The sequence below is a fragment of the Rhinatrema bivittatum genome, chromosome 8 (genome assembly GCF_901001135.1).
Source record: "Rhinatrema bivittatum chromosome 8, aRhiBiv1.1, whole genome shotgun sequence".
Classification (NCBI taxonomy): domain Eukaryota; kingdom Metazoa; phylum Chordata; class Amphibia; order Gymnophiona; family Rhinatrematidae; genus Rhinatrema; species Rhinatrema bivittatum.
The window spans coordinates 141,659,713-141,682,292 of record NC_042622.1 but is presented as its reverse complement, the minus strand read 5'-3'; the positions used below and the strand labels follow the sequence as shown (position 1 = coordinate 141,682,292).

At 43.0% G+C, this 22,580-nt stretch overlaps 1 protein-coding gene across 4 annotated transcripts in view; it reads right to left on the bottom strand.

Moving 5' to 3' along the window:
• PRPF4 (pre-mRNA processing factor 4) overlaps positions 1–22,580 on the bottom strand; it is a 124,410-nt gene that overhangs the window by 3,491 nt on the left and 98,339 nt on the right. For all 4 annotated transcript variants that reach the window (XM_029611847.1, XM_029611846.1, XM_029611848.1 and 1 more), the window contains exons 11-12: positions 15,942–16,064; positions 12,337–12,444 (exon numbers count right to left, since the gene is read on the bottom strand). In XM_029611847.1, coding sequence (XP_029467707.1) covers positions 12,337–12,444; positions 15,942–16,064 — 231 coding nt within the window. The remainder of the gene's footprint in view (positions 1–12,336; positions 12,445–15,941; positions 16,065–22,580) is intronic.

Sequence of the window (22,580 nt, the reverse complement as noted above, 5' to 3'; positions counted from 1 at the left end):
AGGTAAGAAAGACCAGGACATCATCCGCGAAAGCAGAGACCTTGAGTTCTTTTGCTCCCCAAGTAAATCCCTTAACCAAAGGATCTGCCTCAATTTTTCGAAGCAGGAGGTCAATGGATAGGATATAGAGGCGGGGTGAAAACGGGCACCCCTGTTGCGTACCCCTATACAGCCTAAAGTCCGCGGAAACATGTCCGTTCGCCCCAACTGCCGAGTGGGGATTATGATATAACATTTTTATATTGTTTAATATATCTCCTGAAAAACCATATCTCTTTAACACTGAGAATAAATACTCCCATGACACCCTATCAAAGGCTTTCTCAGAATCAAAGCCTACTAACATCGCCGGCGTTCTCTGCTTTTGACATTCTTCCATGGCTATGATTAGTTTAGTCATATTTGTACTAATGGCACGCCCCTTAACAAATCCCACCTGATTTCGGGTAATGATATCTGGGAACACCCCACTGAGCCGATCAGCCAGAATTTTGGCAAATAATTTAGCCTCATAATTTAATAAGGATATTGGCCGGTATGCTGCCGGGGAGGATAAGTCCTTGCCAGGCTTTTCCAAAACCGTGATATAGGCTCCATGGGGAAATGTCCTCTCCTCTGCACTAAGACCATCTGGGCCGGGCGCCTTATTGGCTTTGCTTGCTTTTATAGCCCCCTGGTTCAGAGTAGCTAACTGTTGTTCACCAATACGTGGAATCTGTAACCCTTGGAAGAATTCCTCCTCCTGTAACAAGCCACCTTTCCTATCGTCAGTATATAGTTGTGCATAAAATTTACAAAACTCTGCACAAATCTCGTCCCCCGTCACCAAAGGCCTACCATCCCTACCTTTTAGTTTATCTATAACCGTCTTCCCTCTGGCCATTCGAACCATGTTAGCTAATACCCGGCCCGATTTATTCCCGTATCTAAAGAATTGATGTGCTCCCTTCTGAATCATCCTCTGTGCTCGTTCGTGGAGTAGGGCGTTTAAGGTGTGGAGAATATCATTGTATACACTCTGGGCCTGTGGAGACTTACTCTGTGCCAACTGAAGTTTCGCCTGATATAACTGTCGTTCCAGAGCGAGTATCTTTTGTGCTATTGCCTTAGATTTTGTGATCAGATAAGATGTGATCTCACCCCGCATTACCGCTTTACTAGCGTCCCAGAACAGCAAAGGGCCTGACTTATGGATATGGTTATGATGTTCATAATCCCGCCATTTTTTCTGTAAAAACTCCCTAAAATTGGCATCCCCACTCGTAGAGCTAGGGAATCTCCACATGTGCGGCATGTGTTCCCCCCTGCCATCTCCGATGTCTACCCATATCAGCGCATGATCCGATATCTCTATGGGACCTATTCGCACTTGTTGTGCCCTAGATAACAATGCGGAAGAGATCAAAATATAATCTATCCTAGACAGTGTAGCATATCATGCATCTCAACCTTCAAAAAAAGACTAAAGACATGGATATTCATACAAGCATTCCCGGACCCAAACTGATCTATCTCATCCTCGCCAATCCTTATCTCCAACTACACCATGATTAACCATCTCCACTATTGTTTACATGTTTGAATTAATAATCTGTCCTTTCTCTTCTTTCTCCGCCAAGTTCTAATCACCCTGTTATATGTAACTGCATTTTCCGCACCATAGTTTTTAGTTTATGTTTACGATGCACCCCTGTTTTATGTGAACCAGCATGATGGGACTGCGCTCTCGAATGCCGGTATATAAAAAAAAAAAAAAAACCCGAAATAAAAAAAAACCCCCGAAATAAATAAATAAATATGCCTTCGACACGAGTGTAGTCTCGTTCCATCGGGTTTAATGTACGCCAAATATCAAGCATATGAAGCTCGTCGCATACATAAGAGATTCCCTTAGCTGACATATCTGGTAGCACCGACGAAGGGTGAGATCTATCTAAGCCTGGGTCATGCACACAGTTGAAGTCCCCCAGTAAAACCAATGAACCCTTCATAACTGACATTACCTTACTGACCAACCCCTGGAAAAAGGAGTGAGTGTAGGAGTTTGGAGCATAGATATTGCATATAGTCACTACACTGCCTTGCAGCTGACCAATCAAAATATGGTACCTGCCCATTTCATCCTGCATTTGCTGATGTAGATCAAACTGTAAATTTTGGTGAATTAATGTTGCTACTCCTGCTTTACGTCCCACTGCTGGAGTAAAGTAGCATTGACCTACCCATTGTCGTTTTAATTTTGTGCTCTCTACCTCTGACAAGTGGGTTTCCTGGAGGGCCGCTATCCCTACCCGCTGTCTCTGAAGGGCACTCAATATCTTCTGCCTTTTAATTGGTGATCCAATGCCTCCCACATTCCAAGATATATACCTTACTTTTCCTATCCTGTAATAAGGCAAGCAGCATAGTACACCACCAGTGTCCGCCACAATAGGGTAGGTGATCCCCCAGCCTGGATCACCCCCCCCCCCTGCTTACAACCCAGCTGTCTGCCCCGTACCTCTCCCTGCCCGCTGCCTCAAAAACCTCCCATCCTCCCATATATCTCCCTCCCTCCCTCCTTTCCCCCATACAAAACATTATACACATAAGCACCCGAAAGAAAACGGGCGGGAGTTCCATATTAAATGCACGCGGGTGCTGACCCGCCTCCTATATTGCACTGCATGAAACAGTATTTTAACTGAGAACTCCTCAGTTTTATACCTGGCCCATTATAGATCAACCACGTGGCCTACTTTACCATCCCCTAAGATGGGGAGCCACTGGCAAAATGACACACACCAAAACGGACCAGAGTAAGCTTCTCATTGTATAAAAAGAAAAGAAAATCAGATAGTCCCAGATAAGCTCTTCATCCAGGCTGTGGCCTTCTCTGGATCATCAAAGGAAGATACTTGGCCATCTTTCCATATTTTTAGCGTCGCTGGGTATTGCAGGGCAAACCGTGTGTTATTATACAGCTCTTTGCAGACATTGGAAAAAAGACGTCTCCTCGCCGCTACTGCTGCAGAGAAATCTTGGAAAATCACCACTCTGTGCTGCTTATAGCGCAGGTCCTTATGTTTGCGGAAAGCAGTCAGCACTGCTGCCCTCTGGGCCCAATTCAGAAACCGTGCAATGACAAGCCTGGGGTGCCGATCCGAATCCCTCCTTGGACCCAGGCAATGTGCCCTTTCGATGTCCAGCTTTCCTTCCAGTGCAGATAAATTTAATGCACCAGGTATCCAAGTCCGCTAGGAAAGCCTGCAAGTCTCTTTCCAGCACCTCCTCAGGAATATAGTTCGATGTGCACGTTTTGCATCCTGTGCTCCTTCAGGAACTCCTCTGACTGTGTATATGTGCCAGAGCGTCTTCGGTAACGTTTAGATTTTGCCCCGCGAACGTGAATGTTACTTCGTCGCGGTCCGGGAGAAATCTCCTACTCTGCACTGCACTCTGAATTACCTGGAAGGGTTGCACCCTCCATGAACTGAGATCCCCGAAAGGGAAGTATTTTTGCCTCAAATATTTTATTCAAAAGAAAAATTCAAACAAAAACCAAAAAACCAAAAATACAGGTTAAGCAGTGACCAATGATTAAAGATGATCCCTAATGCGACTTGAGAGCAGAGATGCCAAAAAGTTTGCGGGATGGTATGAGAGTCACTTAACCACCTATAATATTCTTTAGAGCTGTAAATCGGAACTGTCTTTCATTATTGAAAAATTTCTGAAACCTAATGTATTATGTATTATTGTAGCATTGTTCGTTGGTACTGAGTTAAGGTCTGAGTCAAGTTATTATTATGCAATCTTAAACCCAGGGATAATGCAGACATGCTGGGAGATGATGATATTGTTTTAGATCGGAAGCATCATGTACTGGGAGTGCCCAAGAAGAATATCCAGAGACATAATAGCATGCGTACATAGTTATCGAGTGAAGGAGAAAATTATGTAGCAAGTGAGAACTATGGGCAGTATCTCCTGGGAAGGACATAATATAGCTGTTTATAGCAACCTAGCGCCCACAACTCTGAAGAGGAAAGAACTGCAATCTGTGATTGCGTTCTTGCACAGGGAGAATGTGCGCTATCGCTGGCTATTTCCATGCGGACTGACTTTCACCATAAGTAGAGTTACTTCAAGGACTTTTCAGAAGAGGAAGCGGTCCCAATTTTGATCCCGCTGAGATTTTCCGCCCAAGTTAAGCCTGACAATGCACGCCCGAAAATAATGTTGGAGACACCCAGGTGGCAATGAGCAGGCAAAAATGGCTCTAGACTCCATCGCAGATCACACGAACATCCTCTACGGGAGGAAGATATATGAGGATATGACCACTCACCATGATGGAAGTCATGTACATATGGCTAATATATTATGTACGGAGGTATTTGGGCCTCACAGTTGGACACAAAGGGCTGAGGACAGACTTACCGCTGAGTTCTACTTTATAAGTGGGGGTTGGGGAGTAGGGGGAGGTGGGTATACGTCCGCCCCCTTTGAGAGACATCACTGCGGTGGTGGTGGATACGGTATGTTGGGGAGGGAACCAATGGGTAGGTAAGAAAAGGAGGGAAGGGTGCCACAGGATTAGTAGAGGTCACACTGATAAGTTGGTAACTGACGTATTTGTCAGATTACAATGTGAGACAAGGTTTCTGTCTTATTATCAGATGGAGAGGCTGGGTACATACATGACCTCTTAAATGGCTACTGTTAAGTTTGTTTAATTAAATGTTAAAGGTTTAAACTCTCCTTATAAAAGGAGTGTGATGTTTAAGGAACTGCTCTCTCTGAAGGCCTCGATCACATTTATATAGGAAACACACCTGTGTAAAAGAGATGAGAGACTACTGCTCTCTCCACAGTTTAGCCACATTATTCTTGCAGCTAACTCCCCAGCTCATAAATATACTGGAGTTGGGATTATTATCTCTAAAGATTTGAGGGTTCAAATAGACTCAGTGATTAGAGATGAACAGGGACGATACCTAATCGTACATCTGCGCATTCAAAGTGAGCTATTTGTATTGGTGAACATCTACTGTCCCAATGTGTTACAGAGAGAGCTTTTCCAGGAATTAGACAAATTGTTGCTACGTTCAGAGAGCGGGAAAGTAATAATGGGAGGTGACTTTAATTTAGTAAATAATCCTTTGATGGATTGCTCAAAAAGGAGTATGCATCACTCCCCAGTAGATAGGAAAGCACTACATAACCTGCTCTCCCGGTGGAATTTGGTGGATATCTGGAGAGATAAACACTATACAGATCGAGACTATACCTTCCACGCCATACCCCATGATGTTTATTCTAGAATTGATTACTTTCTCGTTGACCAATCCCTGGCATTGATAACTAAAGAGGCTGGGATAGGGAATATTTCTTGGTCAGACCTTGCCCCGGTGTGGTGGGAAATGAAATGCACCCTATTAAGTGATGGGCAGCGATTTTGGAAATTAAATGATTCCTTGATAAAAGACAGGGATATAGAAATACAAATCAGATCCGCAATATTGGAGTACATCCAACTCAATAAATTTCCGGAAGTAAATCTGGTTGTCCTATGGGACTGTATGAAAGCGATATTTGGGGGGCATTTGTTATCTATAGCCTCTTATAAAAAGAAAGTTAAAGAAAGGTTAAAATGACAATTAACTACCCAAATGAAAAAAGCCGAACAAGCTCATAAAAGGGACCACTCCCAGAGGTTACTACAAGATTTAAGGGATATCTGCTATAAATTGAGAGCGTTAGAGATGGAGGAGTTGGAATTCAAAATGGATCTGCTAAAAGACTCATTATGAGCATGGCAATAAAGCTAGTAGGCTCTTAGCGCATGCATTAAAGGCTAAAATGACACAATCCCAAATAATAAAAATAAAAGATGAGAAGGGGACAATGTTGGAAGAGGAAGATAAAATCTGGGAAAGGTTTAACCAATTCTATGCTGCACTTTATGCTAGGGATTCTAACCTTCTAGACCCCAGCATAGACTCTTTTTTGGCAAATGTCCAATTACCCTGTTTAGACCAAGAGACTGCCCAAAAGTTGGGAGATCCGATCACATCTGCTGAGGTGTTGGAAGCGATAGGGGAACTAAAGGCGGGGAAGGCTCCAGGCTTAGATGGTTTTACCTCATTATTTTATAAGAAATTTAAAGAAGTGATAGTAGGCTCTTTGGTTGAGATGTTTAATCATCTCAGGAGAGGTGGATTTTTATCACCTTCTAATACTGTTGGAATAACCATAATCCCCAAACCTGGGAAGGATGTGGCAGTATGCAGTTCATACAGAGCCATATCTCTCATAAATGTAGATCTGAAGCTGTTAGCCAAGATTCTATCCAAACGTTCGAGTCTTGTTATATCGATGCTGGTACATGAGAACCAAGGGGGCTTTATGTCCGGGCAAATGGCACGGGACAATGTCTGCAAGATCGTCAATCTCACCCATTTACGCTAAACACACCAAAACCCCATCAGTCCTGTTCGGGGTAGATGCTGAAAAAGCATTTGACCAAGTACACTGGTCCTTCCTTTTTCAGGTTATGGGAAAATGGGGCTTGGAGAACACTTCCTTAATTGGGTCAAGGTACTATATAAGAACCCCACGGCTTGTATCAAGATCAATGGTGGGTACTCCAAGAATTTTGAGGTGCAGCGTGGCACGAGACAAGGTTGCCCATTGTCACCGTTGCTATTTCCAATCTGCGTGGAACCACTGGCCAAAAGGATTAGGCAGAACCAAGATATCCAGGGTATTCCTATTGGGGGGAAGCAATATAAAATCTCTCTATATGTCGATGATATTCTCTTCACCTTGTCTGAACCTGAATTATCCTTAAATGCAGTAGTGCAGGAGTTAGATGAATATGGGAAGGTTTCCGGATTTAAAATTAATATTGATAAGTTGGAGCTGCTACCCACTTATATGCAGGAGGAAGCTTTACAAAGGCTCAAAAAGCGGTTCCCCTTTCAATGGGCACTGGTGACCGTGAAATATCTGGGGGTTATGGTGGGAGCAGAATATCCTAAAATGTTCCATTTAAATTATGTACCCCTGGTTAGGAAACTGGAGAAGGATTTAGATTGTTGGGATGGGCTAACTATATCCTGGCTAGGATGGATAGCGGCGGTGAAAATGTCCCTTCTACCGAAGATTGGGTATTTGTTCCAAACACTGCCCTGTAGTGTATCAGTGGGATATCTGAAATCCCTTCAACGAAAGATCTTTTCCTTTATTTGGAAAAGACGACCGCCACGAATCTCCAGAACGGTATTATTCCAACCAAAACTAAATGGCAGCCTGGGAGTCCCTAATATTATCAAATATTACGCCGCAGCCCACATTAAGGCCACTGTTAAATTTCATATTAGGATAAAATGCAAACAGTGGGTGGTCATAGAAGAAGGCATGGTGGGGGACGGAAAAATCCAGGACAGATTCTGGTCAATGGGGAAAATATTACATAATCTAATGGACGTGTCACCATGTACAGCAACCACTTTGATGGTATGGAGATCTTGGCGCACACACTGTGGGTAAACAATGCTATACTTTCTCCACAGCAATTGGGCAGTGTGAAGCATTTCCAGCAGTCAGGGAGGGTAGGCCCTTTAGTCAATGGGCAGAGAAGGGATTATATACAATAGGACAGGCTTGGCAGGGACAGTCCGTAATCTCTTTTGAGGTGCTTAAAGAAAAGGTTTTTTTTGACGCAGGCAGACTACTTTGCCTACCTTCAGTTGAGGCATTTTCTTTTCACTAAACAAGTCTAGAAAGATCTTTGTAAGGGGAAATCATTATTCGAAGGTATGTGCAATAATGCCCACATGATGATAGGGGTGATTTCGAAATTATATGTATTATTAAATAAGACTAATGGAAGTAAAGCTAATTATGTCTGACTATTGTTGGAGCATCAGGCGACATTGTCCACAGATTGAACACTGCCAGAAAAGCTATAAGCGTAAATATTTACCTTAATATGTATGTTTGGTAGCAGAACTTTACTACTTGTACACAATTTGACTTACAGTAACAATATATAGCCTTTGTATGAATAAAATAGCTCTAAATAAACAGTATATTGAGGTAATTCTTTATGTGCAAGCCTGGGAACGAGATCTAGCATTAGAATTCTCAGAGGAAGATTGGGATCTCTGTTTTAAGCAAATACGAGGCAGCTCTATTTCATTTTCCCTGTTGGAAAATTGTTATAAAGTGTTGTTCCGGTGGTACACAACACCGGTTAAGCTGAACAAGATGTTCCCCAATATAAGCAATAGGTGCTGGAGGAAATGTGGGATGGTGGGAGATTATGTACATATGTGGTGGACCTGCCCAGCTGTATGACCACTATGGCCAAAGGTAAAGAGTTGGTCAAACCAGCTTTTAGGGACTACCTTCACTCTGACCCCTGAAAACACACTTTTGCATAACCCTATTGTAACCGTGTCAAGGCAACAGTATATTTTCATCAAGGCTGTGATTCAAGCTGTACGAGGAGCAATAGCAAAGGGCTGGAGGAATGCTGGGGCCCCTACTTTCGACAGTGTCCTCATCCACCTAAAATGGATTTATTACATGGAAAAACTGACCGCACTAAAGAAAGATAAGATACTCAAGTTCGAGGATTCCTGGCAATATTACTGGGAATGGCAAGGTACCAGAGTAGATTAATCTCATTTATTTCGGGAGATTGACGCTTAAAATCGAGGAATGATGGAGTGAATTGGACATAATACCTCTGCTAATAGTGTTGTTCGTGGGCCCTCATGTAATAATATGTATGGAGTTAAATATTTCTCTTTGTGGCTTGGGGTGAGGGGAAAAGGGGGAAGATTGGAGATATTTAATTGTAAAAAATTATTACTGAAATTGAAAGACCGATGGACTCTATACAGAAGCTATAATGGCGTTTTCAATGTACCCTATGACAATCAGTAATTTGAGATTGTTATATATGAAGGGTATTTGATTTCTTGTTCTGATCTCATATCATGATATTGTATTACATTCAGTATGAATAAAAATTATTAAAAAAAGATTATATAACCAATCAATGCCTTATTCTCTGATGACAAGCTTCCTTTCATCACATCCTTTTTATCAAATAATGTGTCCAATCACAGATCTAATCAAAGATCTGCACCCAATCATTTACTGTCCCATGTATCTAAGTCCAAATACTGAATTTCTTCCAACCTAGATTTCATGCTCGGTGTCTGTTACAATATTGATGCAATAATTGTGTTACTTTATCATGTTTTTCACAATAAAAAAACTGCTTGCACTGTGTTATGACTATGTGTCTAGAAGCAGATCTAAAAATAAGCTTTCTTCTATGATAACTAACGTACAGGCTGATGCAATACAGAGCGCAAAGCCAAGCGCACTGGTTAACCTGTGGTTGGATGCATGTCCACAACCCCTTACGCTATAAGGGGATTAGTGCTTCCAAAACGCGTGTCCAATCTCCCGTGAAGCTAATAGCGCTCATCACATGTAAATTTATGTTGATGAGGCTATTAGCTATTCTCCCCCGATGCAAAAAACAATTTCCACCCGACAGGAACGTTTACCCTCGTAAATTAATGCCTGCCCAGAGGAATAAAAAGAAGAATGGTTAAAAAAAATAAAAAAGTGTGCCGGCGGTCAGGTTAGGAAAAGGGACACTCGTAAAATTGAGCATCTGTTTTCCTAAACCGCTGACAGCCACCTCTCCTGGGCACTGCTGCCGAGGAAACGCTAGGAGCACTCAATTTCCCCTGGTGCCTCCTTTTTACTGCAGCAATCAATTTAAATATTAAATCGGGCACGCTTTGGGAGAGCAGGCGCTGAATCATGAGTGCCCGTTTTTCTCATGCTGATACTGCATTGGCCTGTTAGTAAACAGCAGACTTGTTAAGCTTTGCAAAAAATAAAAAATGTATGTATGTTTCACTATTTTGCTCTATATAGCTGACCCATAAAATGGAGACCTCAAGACCCAGAAGAAAAAGAGCTTTTCTACTCTAGTTCCACACTAACCCTCTCTCAGGATAAACCAAAGTTCCTTCTAGTACTGGGAACCCTCCGTCGGACTCGCTCTGCTGGGGTTTGGACCTCAGAGAACATCAGTGTCTTGTACCAAAATTCTTGCTGCACCACCAGAAGTCCATCCATCTGCTAGAGGCAGAAAATACTGGATATCTCTATGCTGCACCACCTATAAGTAGTGGCGATGATGTCACAGAAGAATTCAGTGCTCTGCCTTCATCTGCTGTACAGGGACAAAACCTACTGGTATTGCCTATCTTGGATTAGTGTAGCAGAACGAAGTAAAAGCAGCATTTTGAAACCAGTTTCCAAACAACTTTTTATTACAACTCATGACTGGCCAGAAGGTTCAAACACAGGACTGGAAGTTGAGACTACTTTTTTAAGCTGCATAAAATTTGAACCATCTGACATTTAGGGTTATAGAGTTGTGATCATAAATTTACATAATCCTGGCTTAATTTGTAAGATGTGTGCATTTTAAGAATACATGAGTGATCAGACAAAACACATCTGTCATTTTTGTGTTTCAAATTAAACTATTATGCATCACAGAATAGCACAATCATTAAACAAACCATAGTAATACAGGAAATAATAAAATGAATGGTCCTGTTCAAAAGTTTGCATACTCTTGAATATTTGGGCTGATAATACACACTAAAGTTGAAACACACAAGTTGAGAAGGCAATGAAGGGTAATTAACTACCCCTATGCCTTTGATTGTAATTAGTGTCTGTAAAAATAATCAATGAGATTCTTAGCTCTTGAGAAACCCCAGCGCATTTCATCCAGAGCTGCACTGACTTTGGTGGTTACTGAAGCATGGGGAAAGCAAAAGAATTGTCAAAGGATCTGCGAGCATAAGTTCAACTTAATAAATCAAGAAAAGAATTTAAAAAGATATCCAAAGATTTGAAAATGCCAATAAGTACAGACCAAATTGTGATCAAGAAGTGGAAAATTAGAAGACCAAGAAAGATTTTAGACACAACTGCCAGGATTTTAGACAGCAACTTCTACTGAAATACAGGCTTCTCTAAAACAAAGTGGTGTGGGTGTTTCAGCATGCACAATAAGGAGATACTTGAACAAAAATGGGCTGCATGTTAAGAGTTGCCAGAAAAAAAGCCATTGCTCCATCAACCCCACAAAACAGCCTGTTTACAATACGCCAAACAGCACCTAGAAAATAGCCTTAAAATTTCTGGAACAAAATAATTTGGAGTGATGAGAACAAAATTAAGTTTTATTGTCACAAACAAACGCTATGTTTGGAGAGGAGTCAACAAGGCTTATAAAGAGAAGCATACCATCCCTACTGTGAAGCACAGAGGTGGATCTCTTCTGTTTTGGAGGGGTGTGAGGTACAGCGGCACAGGGAACTTAGTCAAAATTGATAGCAGGATGAATGCAGCAGCTTATCAAAAAATATTGGAGGAGAATTTGCATTCATCAGGCAGGAAGTTGTGCTTGGGGCGCACTTGGACTTTCCAACATGACAATGATCCGAAACTTAAGGCCAAGTTGACCTTTCAGTAGCTGCAGCAGAAGAAAGTGAAGGTTCTGGAGTGGCCATCACAGCCTCCTGACCTCAACATCATTGAGCTACTTTGGGGAGAACTGAAACATGCAGTTCATGCAAGACAACCAAAGAATTTACAGGATCTGGAGGCTTTTTGCCAAGAGGAATGGACAGCTTTACCACATGAAAAAAACCCATAAAAGGCCTCATTCACAACTATCACAAAAGACTGCAAGCTATCACTAATGCAAAAGGGGGCAATACATGAAATTAAGAACTAAGAGTATGCAAACTTTTGAACAGGACTATTTTATTATTTCCTTTATTGCTATGGTTTGTTTAATGATTGTGCTATTCTGTGATGCATAATAGTTTAGTTTTGTCTGATCACTCATGTTTTCTTAAAATGCTACACATCTTACAAATTCTGCCAGGGGTATGTAAACTTATGAACATAACTGTATATTTTGACAAATCAGGGTCAGAAACTCTGAGGAAATCTGCATTGTATCTTTTCCAAATTGGCATATAAATATGTACCTGGTACATAATTCTCTGCTGCTCTAACTCTGCTTATTGCAGGTATACTTACCTTTGCTTGGCACTGAAACCTCTGCAGTTGTGACACTGCTTATACTATGCATAACTGCTTCTGTGTGGTACAAGATACAGAATTCTCTGCTGCTGTAAATCTGTTTGCATTTGGTGTACCTGCCTGTAACTGGAAATTAAACTTCTGCTGCATTAATCCAGTTTGTACCAGAGGATGTCTACTTACCCATTAGGAGAGAAGCTAATGCTATAGATCTCCTTCAGGTGCCCCTCTAGAAACATTATACAGCGCCCGGTCCGCAAGTCCCAAACTCTGCCAAATGAATCAAGCCCACTGCAATAGCAAAATACAAATTATAAATGTCTTCTCACTGGCCAAGCAATGAATACATTTCCCATTACTCTTCTGAAATGTTAAGTCCAACCCAGAATAAACACATTCTGTTGCACAGCTGAGAGCACATCAGGACTGGATTAACCTTAAGCTTCAAGAGGTACTTCTTATAGTGTAAGAGTGTTTAGTCAAGTTAAAAGAAATACAAGGTGGGGCAGGGAGACAGGAAACCTCTTATTCTATTGGATAACTGATTTTTATTCAGCCTTTTATCCAGAAAGGAACCAAATATGCTTTATAACGACAAATCTTCACAAATATATGTACAGCCACCATTAAAATCCACTGTCACTCAGCAATTCTTGGATCAGACATTTTCACATTAATTAATCAAATTATATTTTCCACAGCAAACTTCCAAAAGTATACAGAAAATCACCATATTATCCAACCATTTTATACCTTGAAGGAGTGTACACAAGTACAATGGACACCACAAAGGAATATAAGAGGGCACTGTTAATTCCTAGAAGCCAGATTCAAACAATGGCTAGAGCAGAAACCCCCAGATGTAGATACCAATGTAGGGGGGGCAATTTTCAACATACCAATCGAGAGTGCAGGCACGTGGGTCTAGAAGCTCATTTTCAAAGGGAAATGCCCTATGTGGTTTCCCTTTGAAAATTCGGGCCAGCAGATACAAACTACACGCATTAAACACCTGCGAGGATTTCTAAATTAAATCCAATGGCACCAAAACAGAAAAGGTCTCCCTGAGCTCAGAAAATATATACAGACCTTCCCATTCATCCACTGTCACGCTAGTCTCCTCAGTCTTTAACGCAAGCTAAACTTTAATTCTAAGAGAAAGGGGATGTGATTATGTGGCTGATTTGGCCTGCTGTCTAACATCATCATCATGCTGGGTCAGATCAAGATCCATCAAGACCAGCATCCCGTCTCTGACAGTGGCTAGTCTGGATCACAAATAATTGGCAGGTCCCAAAAACTTGATCTTTATCCTGTGCTTACTCTCAGGGATAGCAATAGCTTTTATTTAAGACTACCTGGTTAATAATATTTTATTGACTTTTCCTCTAGGACCTTGTCCAAACCTCTTAAACTCCGCTTTGCTACACTTCACCACGTCCTTTGGTAACAGATTCCACAACTTGATTGGGTGCAGAGTAAAAACGTACTTTTTACTTGTTTTAAGTGTGCCAGTTGTTAGTTTCATGGAGTACCCCCTTGTTTTAGTAAAGGGTTAATAACCGTCCTTTATTTACCTGTTTCACCCATTCATTTTATAAACTTCTATCATGTTCTCTCTTAGCCATCATTTTTCCAAGCTGAAGAGCCCTACCCTATCTGAAAATGCTGGCAGTCAGCTGAAAGACCTGTTTCATAGATCCCTAGAAATGGGAGTAGTGGAGGCTGGAAACTACAGACCAGTTAGCCTCACCCTGGTGGTGGAAAAATTTATGGAGACTCTGCTGAAGGAAAGGATAGTGAACCATTTACAAACCGGTGGGGTTGCTGGACCCGAGGCAACATGGATTCACTAGAGAAAGGTTCTGTCAAACCAACCTGATTGATTTTTTTTGATTGGGTGAATAGAGAACTGGATCAAGAGCGAGCACTTAATGTGATTTACTTGGATTTCAGCAAAGCTATTGATACAGTCCCACTGTGTCAACACAAGGATCCGAGGTCTTTCCTCAAAGGAAGCACAAAGTGCAACATTAGAGAAAGAGGAAAATTGGTTCTTACCTGCTAATTTTTGTTCCTGTTGTACCACGGATCAGTCTAGACCCTGGGTTTTGCCTCCCCTCCAGCAGATGGAGACAGAGAAAGCTTTGACTGACTCTGCCCTATACCTTGGGGTGCCACTCGGAGCTTATTAGCCTGAGAGAGAGGACGCAAAAAGCCATGTAGCGCTTTGAATTCGAACGGAGAAAGTCACGAATTGAAATTTGAACATCTGAGAAAACAAGAAGAAGAACGGACATGCTCCCCTGACGAAGGAAGAACAGTTTTTCGAAACACGGTTGTGTCGGGAGATAAGTCTCAAAATATTTAATTTGGTAGTGGCAGTTAAAGTGCAAGATATTGGCGTTCACATGAAATTTCCCTCAAAGGAGATTTAAAACAAATGGCGTTTATATGATCTGATCAAAGATAATTTTCCCCAAGCATTGGGATAAAGAGTTTGTTTACTCAATATAAGCCTTTAAAGTTTTGGCGAGAAATATTGAACTATCCTATTATGCAAGGTGGAGAATACAATTGATTTTTAGAGAAAATTCATTTATAAAAATACTTCAAAAAAAATTTTTTTGTCTTACAAATTAAATAAATTAAAGGAGGAAGGAGGCAAGTTAATGATTATATCATAAGAAAGACGCAAGGCCGAGGAGGCATGCATCTATAATATGAAACTTACCTCTTTCTTTTCAATTCATTTTTTAATTGTTTAAAATAGAGTAATTAGTTCAGAAGAACTTTATTGTAGGTGAGATTACGATTGTTTTGGGATATATTTATATTTCTCATCTTGAGCGGAGATGGACATTGGTAATTGGTATATAAAACGTGACATCAGCGAGCTTGTTGATCTGTCTCCTCTGCTGGCTGGTGCGCATTACCCACTGGTCTGACTGGATGATGAGAAAAATGGGGTTTTTTTTTTAAGACTTATGAAAAGAAAAAAACAAATGAAAAAATCCTTAAATCAAAATGAAGTAAAAATCCCTAAGGCAAAAAGTTTGACAAACAACTTTAAAGAGAAAGCAAGAGCATCCTGATTCCAACTGCGGTCTGTAGTATTTTGTTAGAGATCAGTTATGCAATTTGTACTATGTTTAATTTATGTATTCATTGTAGTCTTATGTTTGCATTTTATTATGTCATGTTACTGATTTCTTTTTCAGATTTTATTATGCTATTTGTGTTTTTATTGTAGGCTTTGTATTTTATCATATGCATGTGCCAATGATTATTGTTAGAAAAACAAACATACAAAATACAATACTGGGTCAGACCAAAGGTCCATCAAGCCCAACATTCTGTCTCTGACAACGGTCAATCCACGTCACAAGTACCCAGTAGGATTCCAACAAAGATCCAATCCTTCTTTATCAACCTAAAGCAATACATACTTTTTTTTAAATAGGCAGGCTTTAAATTGAAATAAAGTCTTTTCATGTGAGTGAAAGAAGAAAGACTGAGGAGACACGTGGCGGCAGCTGCACAAGAATGCCTGCAAATGCTCAGAAAGACCTTATCTCTTCTGAGCTTCGACAGAGCTCTTCCATCTCTGTGCCATCAGAACACATCACCCACTTGTGTGGCTGAATTATGTTCTATTTATCCACAGAGAAACATACATTGTGCTTCCTTGAAAAATGCTGGAAGGCAAAAGGTCTAGAAATGTTCACTCCAACAGAGTTCACTGGCTGCAGTTAAAGTCCACCACAGTTAATGCATACAGTTCGTACCCTGTGCTGGCTAGCGAGCCGTCGAGGTGGAAGGCGATGTCAAATACCCCCTTACTGTGCCCTTCCTGATGCAGAATCTCCTCCTGAGCCTCCAGGTCCCACAGACGCCACGAATGATCATAGCTGAAAGGAAGGGCAAAGCATCAACAGCTGTGTTACTTTCCAGGACAAGCCTGTGGGTTTCTACACTATAGGCAGAGAGAAAATAAAATAATTTAAATCTTAATTACTTGCTTACTTTACACATCAAAAAACATTAAAGTAAGGATCAAAGTGAAAAGCTTGGAAAGCAAAAGAAAAAAAAAACTTCACATAGGAGTTGGGAGCACTGAGAGGAGAGGATCACCTTGCTGGTGGCTGAAGAGAATCAGCATGGACCGCATTGGGAAATTTTAGAACTTAAAAGTTTTGGGGAGAATTGACTGTTCGGATATATTCTTTAGTGTGTTTGTATTAAATAGCAAGTCAGAAGCAGGCAAAAGCCAGGAGTTTGTGTGTTTGTATTTCCCTCACTCCCATCCCTCTCCCGCCCACCCCTAGCTCATCCTTTTATTTATAGGCAGGAGAAACTTTCAATTAAAACAAACAAAAATAATAATCAGCCTTTTAACTTAAACTCAGGATTGCCCCAGGCCTTATCAAGAATTTAATCATCCCCTTTTAGGTCATTATCAAATAAATAGTGAATACACTAATACATTTAAAGGATTCTAATTGTATGCACTTCCATAACAACCTACCGGCAAGGGCGGCTCAAGGCAAGCTGCTGCCTGAGGTGAGGGACGAGATGGTGCCCTCTCACTCCACCCCCTCTCGCTTCACCCCTCCGTCCCTCCTCCCCGCCGCCGGCCTAGCCTTCAGTGGTGGTGGCATCATCCTTCCTCCCTGTTAACAGTGTCTCTCCTCCCCACTGCCAGCCTGGCCTCCCTGTCATATAACACCTTCCTCCCTGTCAACGGCGTCTCTCCTCCACAACGCCGGCCTGGCCTCCAGAGTTGTCGTCTCTTCTCCCCGCCACCGGCCTGACCTCCAGTATCGTCGTCATCTCTCCTCCCCGCCGCCGGCCTGGCCTGCGGTGTCGTCGTCTCTCCTCCCCGCCGCCGGCCTGGCCTGCGGTGTCGCCGTCTCTCCTCCCCGCTGCCGGCCTGGCCTCCGGTGTCGTCATCATCCCTCCTCCCCGCCGCCGGCCTGGCCTCCGGTATTGTCATCATCCCTCCTCCCCGCCGCCGGCCTGGCCTCCGGTATCGTCATCATCCCTCCTCCCCGCCGCCGGCCTGGCCTCCAGTGTCGTCATCTCTCATCCTCGCCGCCGGCCTGGCCTTCAGTGTCATCGTCCCTCTTCCCTGCCGCTGGCCTGGCCTTCAGTGGTGATAGCATCATCCTTCCTCCCCTGTCAACAGCATCTCTCCTCCCCACTGCCAGCTTGGCCTCCCTGTCATATAACACCTTCCTCCCTGTCAACGGCATCTCTCCTCCCCGCTACTGGCCTGACCTCCAGTATCGTCGTCATCATCTCTCCTCCCCGCCGCCGGCCTGGCCTGCAGTGTCGTCGTCTCTCCTACCCGCCGCCGGCTTGGCCTGCGGTGTCGTCTCTCCTCCCCGCCGCCGGCCTGGGCTGTGGTGTCGTCATCTCTCCTCCCCGCTGCCGGCCTGGCCTCCGGTGTCGTCATCCCTCCTCCCCACCACCGGCCTGGCCTCGTCGTCATCATCTCTCATCCCCGCCGCCGGCCTGGCCTCCAGTGTCGTCGTCGTTGTCCCTCTTCCCCGCCGCTGGCCTGGCCTTCAGCGGTGGTGGCATCGTCCTTCCTCCCTCCTCCCTACTGCCGGCCTGGCCTCCGGTGTCATCATCTCTCTTGGCCGCCACCAGCCTGAGCTCCGGCGTCATCGACCCTCCTCCATGCTACCGGCCTGGCATCTGGTGGCCCACGGCAGCAACCGTCCTTTTTTCTGCTGCCGCTGGCCTGGGTCGGCAGCCACAGCAGGGGCAGGCAGGGTGATGTGGACACCATAGTGGCAGACTGAGAGACAGACAATTTTTGCCACTCAAAATTCTGCCGCCTAAAGCGGCCGCCTCACCCTGCCTCATTATAGAACCACCCGAGTCTACTGGTTCACCTTTATCCACATGATTTTTCACCTTTTCAAAAAAATGTAGCAGCTAAGACTTGGGCCATACATCCACTGACCAATTGCGCAGTCAGAGGAGACACCGGGACAAAATAGCCGACATCATGTTTCTTGCCGAGGGACGCAGGAGAGCACACAAGGCATCATCAGTATAGGCCACCCCTGCTCCCAAGTGCTCTGTCCACTTTAGAATGGCTAACGGACCTGCCTTAGACACTTGGAGCTGTTGAACCCAGTGTAAACGGGTGTGCGCCATGAAGCTACTGTATTTACCAATACCCGAAAAACTGACCATATAACACCTATTTTAAAGGAATTCAATTGGCTTCCAATATCATACAGGATTCATTTCAAAATTTTAATTCTAATTCATAAAACATTATATAATAACAATGTAGAATGGCTTAATGCTGCCCTCTACTTTCACACGCCACAGAGAAACACGCGCTCAGCCAGCAACGGTACTTTACCAATCCCGTCTCCAAAACTAGCACATCTTAACACTGTGAGAGAGCGAGCCCTATCTCTAGCAGGCCCTCACCTATGGAACTCTTTACCATAAGACTTAAGATTAGAGCCTAACCCCCGAATCTTTAAGAAAAAAATAAAGACCTGGTTGTTCCAGCAAGCCTATACTTAATGGCTACCCTCACACTATTTAATGTTATATAGGATTTTATATTAACCTTAGAAGCAGAGCACCTGTCTACATAGCTCTTTTTTTTTTTTTTTTTTTAACTTTTATGATTTTAGCATTTACCTTTTAGTAATTTTACTGTATATTTTAGTCGAATATTTTCTTAATTGTTGATGTAACTGACTGTTTGTCTTTTAACTGTGTCACATATTTTACATTGTAAACCGATGTGATGTTCCTAATGAACTTTGGTATATAAAAGCAAATAAATAAATACAATAAAAATAAACAGCATCCCTGAAGCCCAAAGCAGAGACCTTGCACATTTCCTGGAGAAGAACTCTCAACCGGCTCGTGCCATGAAGCTACTACATACAGTAGTCCATTTTTTCATCATCACACAAACGGCAGCATTTCCTGCGCTCCGAGGACACTGCCATGTCGGGAATTATAGCTACATGTGCTGCCGGCACTCGTCAACTCCCCACACAGCAGAGAAACCATCCCGAGGTGGATCCCAGCTGCTCCCCGGCCTCCCCTGCCAGTGCTGCAGCCCGGCGTCTGAACTGATTTTCCTTTTCTTGTAACCAAACACTCTCTTAATAATAGTCAGCAAAGGCCTTGAGCCAAGGGAGAGCTACGAGGGAACAAGGAGGGAGACAGACCACAGGTAATCAATCTCCCCAAAGTCACCAGGCTGAGACCAATTAGGGTTACCAACCCCCCCCACCCCCGGCTCACCCTACTCTCCCTGAGTGATGGCCCTTAAAGGAACCTAACACCCCAGGGAACCAGATTCCCAAAATTATTTATTTTTTAACGAAAAACTAGCAGAGAACTCTGGAGGACCTTATTGCACCTCTCTTCTCTAAGAATGTCTTGTGCTTAAGAAAAAACTGCGGCAAAAAAGAGGTTTTCTTCCTTCAGTTCCCGTCCTGCGGGTATGGCCAGAAGAACCCCTTGTCTCTCTGAGAATCCCCCCAACTTGAGGCAACAGCACAGCAGGATGCCTGTGGCATCCTCCCCCACCCCCCCCCTGCAGAGCTCTGCAACATGGCAGCACCTTCTAAAATGTCCACCATTCCCCACCATCAGCAAGTCTGCTCGAGAGTCACAAGCAGCCTGCAGCTGCTACTACTTCCCCCAAGTGACATGCATGGAAGACCAGGACTCTCCCTAAGGTCCCTCCTCATTGCCCCTTGCACAAGCACCAAGAGCAGACAATCCTACCAACACTCATTGGTCAACACAGGTTGCTTCGTGCTTCCTGTGCCACCCCAAAATGCTAAAGCAACAAATGTGCCTGAATCATTTTCTCATCCTCCATGCGGTTAAAATCCCTTCACTGGTTCCCACACCACAGGAAACTTACTGAACAAGCTCCTATGCTGTCCAGCAGAACCAAGCTTCTCCCAGCACCGATTCTGACATTTTCTCTCTCGCTTTTTTTTTTTTTTTTTTTTTAAATTTCATTTAAAGTGGCCACGCACCCAAAGCACTGACAGGCAAATAAATTAGAAAATACTTCCTTTCAGCTGATCTTGCTCTGGAGAGAACTGGAGCTTCCACAGAGGGGAGGAAGAGGCAGGGTATGAGGGAGCCAGCGCCACTGACTATCAAACCCTCCTAAAGGTCTGGCAGAAGCATAAAAAGGGCCACCAAACCCCCCCCCCCCCCGGGTGCTCTGCTCTACCAGGGGGATGGTCCTAGCACCCCTGCGAGCAATTTTCCTCTCTCATCTTTTTATTTTATTTTTTTTTAAACTCCAGACTACAGGTTTTACACCTCTACTATCTGCTGAAGACAGAGAAATACTGAGTGACTGCAGGGGGCACTCTAGTTATGTAGCAGTGTCTGAAAAGTTTTTTATTTTCTGCCTCTGTCTGGCTAGTAGGGATGCCAAACCCATTCGTCTGGACTGATCGGGGGTATGAACAAGGAAGTGCTGTTTTTTCCTCCTTTCTGCTTCTTGCACAAAAGAAGTATAAACTAAGTGGCTGATTTTAATGCAGGTTCTACAAGTAGATTTTTAAAAGGGAATGTACCCCGTGATTTGCCTTTGAAAATTCAGGTAAAGCATTGCACGTTATAACAGTTGGAATTGGACTTTCCCCTTAACTTGCAATATATCATTTCCCAGTTCTGCACTTTGCTCCATTGCTTTAATTTTATTGGATATATAAAGTACTCGGGTAATTTATGATGTTCAATAATTACTTTACTAACTCCCAGTATTTTCTTCTTTCAGTGACTTTGAGTGCTTGGAATCACCATTATCCCCATTTGACACTCTCTCTCTTTTGTTTCCAAAATAGGAAGGAGAAAATTGATTCCAATGTATTCTCTTTCAGGAGGATGTTCAATTCAGTTTTTAGCTTTTTCCTCCTGCTGCTGCTGCTCCTTTACAGTTTAAAATGATATAAAATCTCACTTAATAACAGACTTGTATAAAAGTTTTTGCATTGCCATTTACAGAATCCTCGAGGGTCCAAATTCCATCTACAGCAGCCATGATCCATCTGGATAGGTATATATCAGCACAACTCCTTCCTGACTCTGTTGACAACTGAGAGCACTATGGTCTACTACAGGTTAAGTCATGCAGCTCGGGCACCACCTTCTGTTGTGGCACTAGCAATGCTGCTAACATCGTGTGGCACCTGCCACATATGTGGCTGGTAGCTGCTCTTCACCATCACTATGGAATCATGGAATTCTCTGCTCTTTGAAGCAACCAGAGCTCAAACATCAATTTCTTTCCACCAAGCTGTAATTTTGATGCTGTCTTATATGGGGTACCAGGAGTTAGTTTGTGTGCGATACCTCCACCAAACAGTCTCTCTCATAGGGATTGCATCTACGGCTCTCTCAAGTTTTCTTCAACAATATGGTCCCTTATTAACTATTTTCCACATTTTTAAGACTTTACTTTTCAAAATTCAATGTAAAAAAGGAACACAACATTCTCTAAACAATGATTTTCTTTATGATCTGGGAGTTTCCTTCTTTGGGTTTCCAGCTAAATTGCAATGAGGAGTAGGAGTTGATGCCATGAGCTTCATTTACAATCACCCATGGATTTTTTCCATATTTTATATCTGCTATAACTTACGTTAGGCCGGTCACTGCAAGGACAGTACTTGGCTAGGGGTCTTCAAAAAAAATTGCAATCATGGGTCCTAAATCCAAATACTAGGTACCATCAATATTAAATGACTATGGCTCTCCCTGCTTAAGGGACTGTGCAAGCTGCCTCCATGGTACCCCCAGCCCCAAGAGAACTGGGGAACAGAAGACCTGAGCAGGGATTTGAATTCCAGTTCCACCACATGGCAGTGGGCAGTACTGCCACCTGGCTGGCCCAATGATTTCACTCTTAACATGACATCACACAAAAATGGGGCTCAGCACAATGGAAGCTTGGCAATTAAGTTCTTCTATATTCCATCTTAAGTAGCAGAAAACCAATGACCACAAGACCCAACCACCTGACATGACTAGTGGATGGTGAATTGATTATCAAGTACAACAGACCTTCCCAAACTGGGGACCCCACAGCCAGTTAGGTTTTCAGGATATCCGCAATGAATATGCATACACTGAGTCTCCATGATATGCAAAATTATCTCATGCATATTCATTGTGGATATCCTGAAAACCCGACTGGCTGGGGGCACAGTTGCACCACTGAATATAGCCAATTATTTTAAAGTTAGCCTAATAAGTTTATCAGGCTACAGTTAACTGGATAAGTTATTCAGCAAACTCTGAACATCAGAGATAGTTAGATAATTCATCCAGCTAAATTAACTCCGCCCTGGAATGCCCCCACATTATCTGGCTAAATTTTAACTGGATAATGAGTTACTCAGCTA